Source organism: Ictalurus punctatus, chromosome 5 (assembly GCF_001660625.3).
Source record: "Ictalurus punctatus breed USDA103 chromosome 5, Coco_2.0, whole genome shotgun sequence".
Classification (NCBI taxonomy): Eukaryota; Metazoa; Chordata; class Actinopteri; order Siluriformes; family Ictaluridae; genus Ictalurus; species Ictalurus punctatus.
Window position 1 is genome coordinate 21,475,931 of NC_030420.2, and position 13,635 is coordinate 21,489,565.

At 36.5% G+C, this 13,635-nt stretch overlaps 2 protein-coding genes across 2 annotated transcripts; one reads left to right on the forward strand and one right to left on the reverse strand.

Annotated features, from left to right (window-relative positions):
- Positions 1–2,951: 2,951 nt before the first annotated feature.
- LOC108265075 (uncharacterized) lies at positions 2,952–6,359 on the reverse strand. Its single transcript, XM_017467170.3, has 2 exons — positions 6,029–6,359; positions 2,952–3,394 (listed from the first exon to the last, which is right to left on the reverse strand). Exons 1-2 carry the CDS (start codon positions 6,160–6,162, stop codon positions 3,085–3,087), a joined length of 444 nt encoding a protein of 147 aa, XP_017322659.1. The 5' UTR covers positions 6,163–6,359; the 3' UTR covers positions 2,952–3,084.
- A 693-nt stretch (positions 6,360–7,052) lies between these two features.
- Positions 7,053–11,861, forward strand: si:dkey-16n15.6 (organic solute transporter subunit alpha). The gene is made up of 7 exons (XM_017467272.3): positions 7,053–7,198; positions 8,436–8,587; positions 8,700–8,773; positions 8,916–9,071; positions 9,206–9,317; positions 10,458–10,710; positions 10,804–11,861. Exons 1-7 carry the CDS (start codon positions 7,129–7,131, stop codon positions 11,217–11,219), a joined length of 1,233 nt encoding a protein of 410 aa, XP_017322761.1. The 5' UTR covers positions 7,053–7,128; the 3' UTR covers positions 11,220–11,861.
- The last annotated feature ends 1,774 nt before the right edge of the window (positions 11,862–13,635 follow it).

The following is a 13,635-nucleotide window of genomic DNA, read 5'->3' on the forward strand; positions in this document are numbered from 1 at the left end:
TGGGGAGGAGGCCTAAATGACAGATTTCACAGGGCTGATTTGCACATGTCTGGTAGAGTGGATTGTGCTATTCACACTTGGCAGCATATGTAAACCAGGTTGGCATAGTGTCACCCCATATCCTGGCCTTGGTGCACCACAGCTAGGAGCAAAGGTGTTGATCAGCTCCCTCACTCACAGAGGGATCTACGTTAGTTTGATTGATCCAATGCTAACAGTAAAATGGATTTTCCTAGTGCATGCCACATTCTTGCCAGTGATATTCTAATTCCTAGAATGTCACCAGTACATCTACATTCACACATATATAGTACTTCATCGAGCACTGTGAGAAAGAGCACACTTCGGGTGTTGTGGGTTGTATAGCACTATCCAGTCCCATTTGAGCCACCATCACATCTGACAAGTGTACAAGGTGAAAAGAATGGGAAATATGGCTTTATAGCAGCAGTATTCTTTGAAAATACTGCATCATACGTCACTTTGTGATATTGTTGGAGTCTCTGATCCATTACACTTTTCTCAACTTCAGAATGGCTTGCTTTTCTCCCATAGACAGGTCTCTGGTCTTCATGTAGATTTATCTTTTTTAACAACAAATGCAGTCTTCACAAATTAAACCTAGGGCTCAAACTAAGAGTAGACATTAAGAACTCTTAATTATTTATGCAATCAATTTAACAGAGCACCCCTGGGCAGCAAGAAACACCTATCAGTAAATATGAGGAAATGAAAGCTGAAATTATGATCTATCATCTCATATTCATCTTTTGCGCTCAAACCCAAATGTCTTTGATGTATAAGGAAAACAATAGAATTGGCCTTGCTGTTCCAGTACCTTTAGCGGGGACTGTACATCTCATAAAATATTGCATTAACCATTTAGGAATTACAGCCATTTTTTGGCTGTAAAATGGAGTCCCTCCATTTTCACAGGTTCAAAAGTTATCGGACAAACTAACAATCATAAATATTAAGATCATATTTAATACTTGTTTCCTCCCTTGAAATGCTTTGCCAAGCTTATATTGTAGCTGCCTTCAGTTGCTGCTTGCTTGTGGATCTTTCTGCCTTCAGTTTTGTTTTCAGTAAGTGAGGTTTTTTTTAGAAAAGCTAAGTCGATGTTCTAAATTTAATTCAGGTTAATGTGGAAAACTTCAAATGTTGACTCTCCCAAGATGGAATGGTGTCTATCTTAACCTTTTTAATATTTAAGGGTTTGTCAGCTCAAGACAGCTGGAGTCAATTCCAAATTGTGTATTTATAAAATCTGGACTTCTTGTTCTTTTTATTTACAAAAATAATTTTGGTATTTAAAAGATGTTTTGGGTAACACCAAAGTATACATATGTGGTTTTTGTATTTTTTTCACTGAAGCATTATAAATTCAGGATTATGGTTGTCTGGTAATCTTATTTAGTATACTATACTATAATAACTATAGTTGTCTTGGTCTAAAGAAACACTAATGAAAGCATGTCTGGTTATTCTCTAAATAAGTATGTATCTATACTGGCTATCAGTTTGTCTTTAATTGCAGCATTTCTCTCAATTGTGAAGCCATGCCAAGAAAATCTTGGCAAAACTGGCATCTCAGAGATGGCACCATCCTTCCATGGCTCCCTTCAGAGAATCAGTTAGTCAGCAGGAAAACTAGTAGCTGCAGAATGAAGCATCACCACCTCCAGTGCTGAGCAGATTGAACACACCTGGGAACTCAGGCAGGAGAAGGGCAAGCCAGTGAAGACATCATGTGCACCATTTGTATCCTAAATCTTTGCTGATGGCAATATAAATTTGTTAGTGTGCTGATGATAAGGTGTTTACATTAAGTGCAAGATTTTCTTTGAGCATATGTATTAACTACTCTATTTACTTCACCTCCTAATTTGGATTTGCTCTTTGCAGACCAGCAGTATTTAAGACCAGGAACATAAACTGAAACATCACCAACCATTCTGTGCTCCTGATCTAGTGACAACCTTTGGCAGCAGAGGACAGGCAAGTCAGAGAACAGCCTCTTACATATACTGTGTATACCACACTTTCACATACAGGTAGTAAAACTCTAATGATACAATAGTCTGAGATGTATCATGGTAGCTACTGTTGACAAAACTGCTTAGAACAATGAACAACAATGGATTATTAGTCAGTGTTGATTCCACCCTACTTTATATGGCATAAAAAGATTTTAGATTGGTGTAAAGGAGTGTGCAGCTATTGATTGGACATATAGTACTATTAACCTTGTGTACTAATACTGACACCGATCAAATTTGAAGCAAGGATGACAAATATTACAAAAGGTATGGTCCTCATTTCTGTGTACCAACAACAAATGGAGAAGCCAAACAGGGAAAAACTACATCCTACAAGCATGGTTCCAATGCATGATACATCAAAAGCTTGTTTTTATCCTTTATAATATAAAGCTTTGAAATCCAGAAGAAAGCTTGGGGAAGGGAGCTTAGAATGCATTTGTTAAGCGAAGAACTATAAAATTACAGGGTGTCCCAAAAGTCTCCACACACAGGGAAAATTAACACTTTTTTAGCAAAATGTCTTCCAAAATTTTTCATACTGATCTTATCTATACATCTATATCCGTATATACACAAAACATCTATATCTATACAGATAAGCTCTCTCTCTCTCTCACTCACTCTCTCTCTCACATATATACATACATACATACATACATACACACACACACACACACATATATATTATGGCTGAATCATGAACCATATGTGTTCACACAAGTTCATCATGAGTGTGAGAGAGAGACTCTGTTTGTGTTTAAATAGAAATGGCAATCATGTAGAGGATGTTTTATAAATAAAAAGATACATTTTGCTAAAAAGTGTTAATTTCTCCTATGTATGGAGACTTTTGGGACACCCTGTAGAATAATGTCCTGATATGTGCTGTTAATCGCTAAAGACAAGTTTTACAATTAAAACTTTATTACTTAATATATACATTAAATTAACACAAAGAACACACGGCTAGGAAAGGCAAACAATTTTTCATTGCCAACATTTTACCACCCGGTTCATTATTCCGTGATTCCGCTTTTAGTTACTTCTCCCAAGGTTTTAACTTCCTTGTCATTTGCGATGATGTGGGAAGTTGGTTACAAGGTTTGATGTCCAGCTTTTGGAGTCCAGGAATCTCTTCTCCTGCTTGAATCATTCGAAACACTTCTGCAAAAGAGAGTTGGACGTTTTGTGCTGACTCGGCCTCGACATCTGTCTGGGGAAGAATCATTTTCTCAGAATCACTTGTGCCAAAGTCATATTGAACACGGATCTCCTCGGGAACCTGGTGTGATCTATCAGGTAGAGCACACCACTCCTTATAACCACTCAGGTGAATTGGTTCAACAAACCTGAAATGAAAAAAGTAATCATTTGTTTAGAAACATGCAGGAGGATTTTCTCTTCACATTATCTTTTTACATTTTGCTTTTTATTTCCTTAACATCTGGACGTAGTGACAGATTCAACCCCAAAATTACAAAGATTTTCTGCAGTGTAATAAACAACTTTTTTGCTTTGCTTTGTAACTTTTAACTTAACCCGGCATGACGTACTCGTGTTCAAACATTTCCAGCCTGGTATCACAGACGATTAAGGTGTTTACACGAGTCACTTTTAGAATATTCCTTTCATGTTCCTATTTTACATGTTATAAAGCATAGATGGATTAACAGCACACGTCATTATGTCACAGCGCCACGTCACCCGACGTTCCCTCCAGAATTTCATATATCAACATACAGTTCATCCGTATACAGTTTTGGGTGTTTTTATTTTTAATTTTTACGAATGCTTCAAGTGCAGTTAATTATTTGTCATGCTATACGTGTAAATAGACGACTGCTTGAAGCCATGGGCTGTATCCCAAATCGCGTACTTACCTACTATATATTAGCTAAGATATATGTATTTCGCCTACTATATATATGTATTTCGCTTACTAAGGTAAGTATGCGGTTTGGGAAGCAGCTGTAATCTCTTGTTTGCCGTAAAACAGTTGAGCACTGCCGAGTGTGATCGTGTCCTGTCACAAAATGCGGTGAAAACTCCCACGACATTAATAATATGATTAAGGTGTGTACATGTCTGTAATACACGTCGATAATGCGACTAAAACAGGAGTACTCCACACGTCTTAATTCGATTTGTGTTTACTTTGAGTATGACTTTAATCAGATTAAGGTAATAAAAAAATTGCTGTTTACATGGTAGTTTCTTAATCAGAGTACTGTCTTAATCTGGTTAATATTGGATTATTGTTGTCCATGTAAACGCAGTGAGTGACTACGTTTACATGGACAGCAATAATCTAATTATTGACCTTATTCTGAGTAAGACGATATTGTGATTAAGGTGTTTACATGAGTTTCTTTTAGAATATTCCTTTCATGTTCCCGTTTTACATGTTATAAGACATAGATTGATTAGAACGGCATACGTCATTACCATCGTCTTCGTTATGGTACCATATACAGTTTTGGGTGTTTCATTTAGAATTTTATGAAAGCTTCAAGTGCAGTTAATAATTTGTCATTCTATACGTGCAAATAGACGACTACTTGTAGCCATGGGTTGCGTCGGAAACCCTGTATTAACCTACTATATAGTAGCCGAAATATGTGTAATTAACCTACTATATAGCAGGTAAGCACACGGTTTCAGATGCAGCCGTGCACTCTTGTTTACCATCAAACGGTTGAGCACTGCCGTGTGTTGAAAACTCCCACACGACGTTAATAGTGTGATTAAGGTATGTACATGTCTATAATAAACTCAGATAATGCGACTAAAATAGGAATACTCCACGTCTTAACTCAATTTGTCAGAGTTTTGTCTTAATTGGGTTAATATCGGATTATTGTTGTCCATGTAAACGTACTGAATGTCTGCGATGTCATTAAATCCCTGTATCTTAAACATCGATGTGCAGAGAAAAGAACAGAATTTGTTTGTTGAGCAAGTAATGTTGAAAGAGTCTTTATGATATTACCTTTAAATTCTTGCTTTCTGTGGATGAATTAGTGCTGCTGTCCTTCACAGCAAAATGATTACAGCTTTAATACCCTGCATTAACACTGCCAAACATGAGCATTTGCTTTTACAACAAAACTTGCTTTATATTTTTGGAAATCAAGAAAAAAAGTAATTTCCACCTGACTGAAAATGCAATAGTAAAATCACCCAGAGCCCTCTATGCAACTGCAAGTCAAAATGAGGCAAATCTGTTCCCATTCAAATCTAGCTGAAAGATACCACATAATCCTGAGAACAGTAGTCTGTGTAAAACATCCTTAACAACAACAACAACAAATACTGCATGTAGAGCATTCTATACCCAAAGAAGCAGCAATTTAGCTACCAAATTATTGTGACCAGAAGTCTGCAAAATCTGGCCGATGGCTCTGCCCTAATAAACACAAACACCCCTTTACATACAAAGTAAACTGAATCAGGTTCAAAACGTATACTCAGAGCAGTAGAAAAAAATAACTCACACATAAACATCAAACACATTCAATTAGGCACAAAAGTAAGTTAAAAAGAAATACACAAACTAACAAAATACAGCAAAAATCTCTGATCACTGTTTAGAAATACAAACCATGCTCAAACTGAAACAGATAAAAACCCGAACAGGTATAAATCTGCAGTAAGCAATACACACTCAATAATAGACAAATGTTGTATTTAAAAAGGTGTATTAAAAAAAATAAATAACTAGCCCATTTTCTTCTTTGTTGTCCTGTTCAGTCATTTTTGCCCCCTTTCTATTAATTTTTTCTGATTGTTTTGACAACATTGATAACAGGTCAGTAAATCACACACTGAACTTGCAGGTTGTCGGAATATATTCGACTTGAAATTTAACCACACATTATTTTGTATTGAACTCCTTCAGAAACCTTAAAATGCTCCACTAATTTTAGACAAATTAGGTTTTTTAATAATAAAACAAACAAACCTGGAGGCTTCAGCACATTTACCTGTTATAAAAGAAGATCTTTAGTTTCAGCAAATCTTCTTTAGATGCTGGTGTGTTTACTTTCTTCAGACCGTCTTGAAATCGAGCATCGCTGTAAAAGTCATACGAGTCAAACCTCCTGTACACAGACTCCATTACTCTGAAGCAGGGAAGAGGCAGTGTAACATGGGTCAGCTGAGGACAAACACGATATTCGCGGAAATAATTGTTCTAATATCGTATCATAACCAAACCCAACGCTCTTGTTATTTACTTTAGCCCACCAAGTTTATTGCCCACATGTTTATTTCCGCCTACTAGCCAAATCTCAAATGACTCTTATTGCACTTTTAGTGAATTTAAGCTCGCGTACTTGCTAAATTTCAAAATAAAAGTCTCGCCATTCCGGAATGGCAAATTCCTCATCTACATCCATTGGCCTGAATGCTAAATATAACGAAGTTATTTTAATGCATAACACTATGTATGGAATAAAGTTGTAACTATGTGTTTTATTTATGATGTTTTATTTGATAAATGTGCACAGTTACTTGCATCTCTACAATTCAATATTTAATAATTGTTATTAATTTTATATTTTGGTTTGTATGAAATACTTCAAATTGTTGTGAGAATCACTGTACATAAAGATGAATTTTAAACGTATGAAATATTATGTTGTTACATGACCCATTGCAACTTATTTAATAATTAGTAAATAATCACAGCTTCATATTCTGTAGTGTAGATGATGATTTATCCAAAGTTGTTCCTTTGAGATATATATATATATATATATATATATATATATATATATATATATATATATATATATATATATATATATATATATATATATATATGAGAGAGAGAGAGAGAGAGAGAGAGAGAGAGAGAGAGAGAGAGAGAGAGAGAGAGATGTACTTGGAGTACATGCGAGTGGATGGACTTGGTCCCTTACCTGTAACTCTACCTGTATTTGTCAATCATTAATTTCTGAGATCAGGAAGACATTCGGGAACTTCCTTAACACAGAGCAGATCCAACTCACTGACTATCTTCTGCTGCTGTTTTTCCACCCAAACCCTGTTATAGAGCTGCTCGTTTCCTGAGATCAGAGCAATGACCAGGAGAGTAGACAACTGCAGCGTGATGGGTGCTGAGATCCCACTTTCCTCAGAGTTCTTTAAAGGTAGGAAACACAACTTAAAACTCCTGCTCAGCACTTCAGCCTTATTTTATCTGCAATTTAATTCTAAAGCAATCTGTAAATGTATGATGTAGCATCTGAATTATGTGTGGCTGAGATTGTGTTTAAGAAATGGATTGTTTTCAAGCATCCATTAATATAGCTAAAATTATATAAACAGCATATTTCTAAAAGACGTTTTGTACGTGTGCATTTGGCTGTTTTGGTCACTGTTCCCAAATACGAAGGCTTTAGATGGATGTGATATTTATGTTATAATGGAAAGAATATGTCGCTGCCATGTTACATTATTAAGGTTATCCAACTTTATACCACAGCACTGTTGATTTCTATAACAGTGGCTCTGGCAGTTGAGCCTTTTTCCAGACAAATCATGGGTTTATATTAATGTTCTCTTTCTAATGCGTTATCATTTCAATAGTAAGAGCTCATTCATCGGGAGTTGTACAGTGCACACTCCACATAAAAAAATATATATATAAAAAACATGATGGTGTCTTTAAGAAGTATCCACTGTCTGCACTTTGTAACATTCAGGGGTAAATCTGTTCCTTAAAGTTTTCCACCATTGGTGGGGGGGGGGGGGGGGGGGCTGCAGGTTCTTGTTAATGTGACAGTCTTTAGAAATTAAATAGAATCGAAAAACATTCAGTGAGCGACAGTTCGGTGGATGTAAATACCTTGTGGATGAGAGAGGTCAGAGGATAATGGCCAGACTAATTTGAGCTGCCAGAAAGACTACAGAAACTAAAATAAACACTCTTTACTACTGTGGTGAGCAGAAAGCTATCTGCTGTTGTAGCCCATCCTGAGATGTATTCTGAGATGCTTTTCTTCTCATCACAGTTATAAAGAGTGGCTATTTTTATTATAATATAAAACTGAATTTGTTTCCATGTCTCAGTTTTAACAAAATTTTTGTAGACATCAAACTCAGTTTTTCATAAATTTTAAATGCAACACTACTCTTTTGCTGGCAGTTTGTTAGAAAACCTATATATCATGACATATTGTGTATTGTAGAAATGTCTTCAAGTATTCCCTAATGGCTACAAGCTGTTTTGTTGTGTTTTACAGTGAAAATGCCAAAATATAATCTTTGGAATAATATTGATTTAGATAGCATTAACTGGGTGATTTCTGGCCATATTGGATTTCTACATAATGCAATTTTGTTCCTAATTTAAGTAGCTCTTACTAATGTCTTCTCTGTGTGAAGTGATTAAAAATGAGCTGTGGTTGTACCTCGTCCCGGCCGCACTGGCTGTCCTGCTACTGGCTCTCTTCCTGGAGGAGGTTGGCTTCTTTCTCCGCCACGTGCCTTCGTCCAGACGCAGGTGCCTCAGCCTGTGGATCCTGGGCATGTATCCGGTAAAACAACCACACGTGATGGGTCATCATCAGTCAGTAGATGGTTTTGTAATATTATATGCTTTGGAAGCTTGATGATATTAGTTTAGTTATTGCTATCCTTTCATATCAGGTCTTTGGATTGACCTCCATCATTGCACTATATGTACCTCGATCCTCCTCGTTGTGCAATTTTATCGCTTCTTTGTAAGTGACTTTAAATTCTACCATACTTTCGTATGTATTAATGTATGAATCATCAGAAATGTATTGTTGCATGATTCTGTGATTATTCACAAAGAATGAATACTCATAAATTGCTCAAAGTATACTCATTTTTGTCCTAAAGATATCACTCCATTACTCTGTTGAAGTTCATGGGTCTTATTGAAAATTTCTTTGGAGGGAAGGCCCGAATGTTTGAGGTGCTGGCAGGGGAACAGGTTTCTCCTGATCCTTTTCCCTGCTGTTGCTGCTGCTGTTTGCCCCTCATCAACATCAACAGGTAAAGGGGGACACATCCACATGCTCATTTTGGAGTGCATTCAAGTATATGATTTTAAGCTATCTGGGTTACATTTTAAAAGCTAAATATTTAATAAAACCATCTTGCTGTAACATCACACCCCTGTGCTACAGGACAAGTATAGGATGGATGATGGCTGCAGTCCTCCAGCTCTCTGTGGTCAGAACTCTCGTGTTCTTCATCACACTCGTCCTCTGGACAGATGAACAGTATGACTATGGGGATGTGAGTCCGCCACCAACAAGTCTAGTCCTCCTTGTTACTAATTTGTATGCCAGAATATACCCTTAAAATGGACTTCAACATGAACAAAGCTATTTAAAATTTTTTATTTGACCTAACATTTGACCTTATTGTGACCTTGAATCTGTTTGGATCAATGCCAAAAGCTAATCAGTTCATCTGCTGGTTACAGTTATAATTCCATTTAAATTCTACAGACATTCAGACACTCGCGATATTGTGAAAATCAAGAATTTTTTACAGACAATGGGACAAACTGAAAACATAATTCCTCCACCATTCGAGCATAAAGGTTTTAGGCTCCTGATACGTGTATAACTGTTGTAAAAATTCACAGTGTGATAATGGTACAACTATTCATCCTTAAAGAAAAATAGGATGGTTTTCTACACGTCATGTGATGTCATTGCAACACGCGTTCAGCCAAAGCCCTCTTCGATTCACATGCGTTGATTCACGAGGTCTCCCCATCATATGACAGCTACCCAGGAGGGTGATGGCTATCACGTGCTTCCTCTGAGACATGCATCTTTTTGAAGTACTGCTCAGGTTGCATCATTAATATGACATTGAATGTTGCTGAAAAACCATGAGTGAATTTGTTGTGTGTTTTTAGGGGTTAACAACAAAACCTGACCATTATCCGTTATGTTTTCTCCTATTTTGTACCACCGTAACTGCATGAGCAATGTCCCCCTTGTGATGTCAGCACAGCTGGCAATCACCAACTTCTCACAGGAACAGTGAGAAGACAGAATTGTAGCATATCACGAATATTTCAATGTAAACATATTTATTGTTTTTAAGGGTGGAGTTTTCCTATAAGGACTCTGAATTTAAGTATTCTATAATATCACAATATCTGCTTATAACTGCATTTTCATAGAGGACAGCATCAACTAGCATATGAACCATTAGCTGCAGTGTAAATATTACATAGCTGCTCCTGATAAGACATTTCTGTGAGCCTTTTTTAAATGGTATGTATGAATTCTGGCTATTTTGATGTGCTTTAGAATCTAAAACACTAGTTTATCCAAATACTTTGGTAATTCAGTTCAATATACGGCATGATTATCCAACATATTAATTAAGTAATTTTTTTTGTATTCTTTATCCCAGGTTGATTCATTTGATCCTAACATTTATGTAAATGCAATCATTGGCGTATCCACCTTCATGTCCTACTACGGCTACCTGCTGTTTTACAAGGCAACCAGGAGAGCGCTGCACGGCTATGGGCTTCGAGCCAAATTTGTTTGCATAATTGTTGTCTTAGTCCTGTGTGGACTTCAGAATGGAATTTTGGAAACTATGGGGGTGCTGAAAGTTGTGCCCTGTGCACCTCCCTTCTCTGCTCTGTTTCGCTCTCAGTGTGAGTCCTTGCATCAGTCCTGAATTATATATTATATAATTTGCTGAAATTTTTGAACCCTTAATTTGAATTCTCTCTCTCCCTCTGTCTCAGTAATCTACCACTATTCAGTAATTGTGGAAATGTTCTGCATCAGCCTCTTCGCTCGCAACATATTCCGTAAAGTGGAGCCCAGTCCAGAGGATGCTTATGGCCTTGAGGAGAGAATCATCAGTCATAAGGCAGTTCAAACAGAAGCTCAGTTGCCCCTTGCAGTTCAGCTCAGCTCTCAGGCAGAGGAGCCATGGTGCTCTAACCCCGGCTACAGCAGCGATAGTGAAGACAGCCTTTGTAGAATCGAACATGCTCCGCTGGACTGCTTTCCTTTTCCCCTACAGTCCAAGCCTCTGAATATGTCAGAGAGAGACAGTGATAAGCTACCTGAGGAGTGTAGGAGCACAGAACCCACAACCATAACTGTTAGTGCTGAGATCAACTATGTGGTGAATACTGATGTCACTGTTGTATAGCAGCAGATGTATTAAGCCAGATATAACCAAAGATGTTATCTCTCTACACTCATCTCGTGTCAGTGCTGTGTTAAGGCCCAAAATGTCAAAACGCATGGAACCCTGATAGCTTTCGAACTCTGTGCTTCAATCTGTAAACCATTGCTTTAAGTTTAAGCAAGTTTTATATGACTTGATTTTATATATTGTATGTCATTTTGCAAGAAAAACTACTTTTCTTGCAAATTCGATGAGGTATTACAGTTGTTTTGTATAATACAGAAATTATTTGTAGTATTTATAAATATTTCCCATAATGATGTAAACTTTGGTCTATCCATTCAGTATAGAACGTATACTCACTAATTCACAAACTCAGCTAACAAATAAAGAATTTATTGCAGAACGTATATATCAGTAACCTACCTTAATAACCTACCTTAATGCAATGGGCAAACCATAATTACTGGAAGATATACAGTGTGCCTTAAAAAAAAAATTTGTGCCATGAATATATGTAAACAGTTCTTCCAAAGAAAAGGAAAGGGGGAAAAATCCCTCAATATCTCAAATCTATGTAAAAAATAAATAAATACAATACAAAGCAGCAGTATAAAATAAACATACTGACACTATGTGGGAAAAATGTAAAAACAAAAATGAATGGGGGGGGGGGGGGGGGGGGTAAAATTGTAGTTTTCACTGTAATATCTAGAAGAGCACACTATTTGCATTATTTGCCATTTGCCATTGTGGAATTATGAATAAAGTCCATTCTCCAACAAACAAACTGTTTTAAATATCCTTGGTTTACATGTATATAAAGAATTTGCCATAGATAATTTAAAAAATAAATAAATAAATAAATCCAATATTTTATGTAATGAAACATGTAATGAAACATGTCCTTGAGTGACAAAAGAACAGTAGCATGCATAAATGTAGACAAGTGATCAGAGCATAAAAGTGGTCCAACATTCATAAAAGAGATGTAAAATGGTTCTTCTATTATAGTTACAAAACAACGGTAAAGAGCTTGCAGTTAGTGATTCATGATTCAGTCAGGTATAAATCCATAGGACAGTAGTGTACACTGGTAAGTAATTGTGCATTTTATTAGTCCTGATTTGTGAATTCTGATGAAGTAGTACTCGACTACGAACACTGCACAAGACAACCAATCTGTTTTGTGAAGTATTTTACAGTCATATTTTTGTGCATCATATTTACAAATAAGTAACAAGGAGGACTGCATGAAAGGTGAAAAAGAGTGGTTTTTGAACTTGGTGTCCTCTTTCAAATACTAAAACTTTCTTTAATCATGCAGTTTCACATCTTTTAGGCAATATGTGATTTTTATTAAAACAGTCACAAATAGAGTTTGGTATATTTGACATCTCAATACAGCCCTAGACCCACTGCCGTATGAGGTAATAGAGTATTTCAGTGAGGGGACCAAGCATTGAAACATTAATGCATTTCTACTGGTTAACCTTTGGTTCATTTTGAGTTGATAATGCAAAGTTTTGATTGTGGAATTCTTGCAATTTCCAATGCAAACATTCTAATACAAAACATTATAAATTTTAATGTTTGGCATGACTGTTTTAGTTTGATTACATATGAAAATGTAAATAAATGTAAGCTAACGAAAATGTACAGCATGTTCACATGTAAGAAAAACTGTACACTATATGAATAATTATTTGTGGACACCTGACCATCACACCTATTTTTGGACCTTCCCCAAACTGTTACCATAAAGTTGGAAACACAAAATTGTATAGGATGTCTTTATATGCTCCAACATGACAATTTCCATTCATTGGAACTAAGAGGCCCAAACCTGTTCCAGTATGACAATGCCCCTGTACACAAGCAAACTCCATGAAGACATGGTTTGCCAAGTTTGGAGAAGAAGAACTCGAGTGGTCTGCACAGAGACCTGACCTCAACCCCACTGAACACATTTGGGATGAACTGGAATGCCGACTGTACCCCAGATCTCCTTACCCAAAATCATTGCCCAACCTCACTAATGCTCTTGTGGCTGAACGAACAAATTCCCATAGCCACGCTCCAAAATCTAGTGGAAAGCCTTCCCAGAAGAATGGATGATAACTTGTGGAATGTAAAAATAGTTAATGGCTTTTATATAGGTTAACTGATAAAAGTGCATTAATGTTTCAGTGCTAGTTCCCTTAACCTGTTAGTTCATATGGCAGAGCTGTATTGATCTATCAAATATGCCAAACTCTATTTGTGAACCTTTTACCTAAATCATAACTGCATGGTTAAAGACAGGTTTAATATTTGAAAGGGCAAACCAAAGTAAACAAACAAACAAACAAAAACCACAGGCTCACCAATGCATGAGTGAAGGACAAATATATTACTGTGAAATATTTCACAAAACAGCCTGGTTGGTTTGAAACTG

What these genes read in the sequence shown, in the direction of transcription:
- LOC108265075 (XM_017467170.3), bottom strand. Translation starts at nt 6,162, where the DNA reads ATGGAGTCTGTGTACAGGAGGTTTGACTCGTATGACTTTTACAGCGAT. An exon ending in AAGATCTTCTTTTATAACAG is followed by an intron (nt 3,395 to 6,028) that starts GTAAATGTGCTG and finishes TTTTCATTTCAG; the next exon opens with GTTTGTTGAACCAATTCACC.
- si:dkey-16n15.6 (XM_017467272.3), top strand. Translation starts at nt 7,129, where the DNA reads ATGACCAGGAGAGTAGACAACTGCAGCGTGATGGGTGCTGAGATCCCA. An exon ending in GGATCCTGGGCATGTATCCG is followed by an intron (nt 8,588 to 8,699) that starts GTAAAACAACCA and finishes CTTTCATATCAG; the next exon opens with GTCTTTGGATTGACCTCCAT. An exon ending in TGCTCTGTTTCGCTCTCAGT is followed by an intron (nt 10,711 to 10,803) that starts GTGAGTCCTTGC and finishes CCTCTGTCTCAG; the next exon opens with TAATCTACCACTATTCAGTA.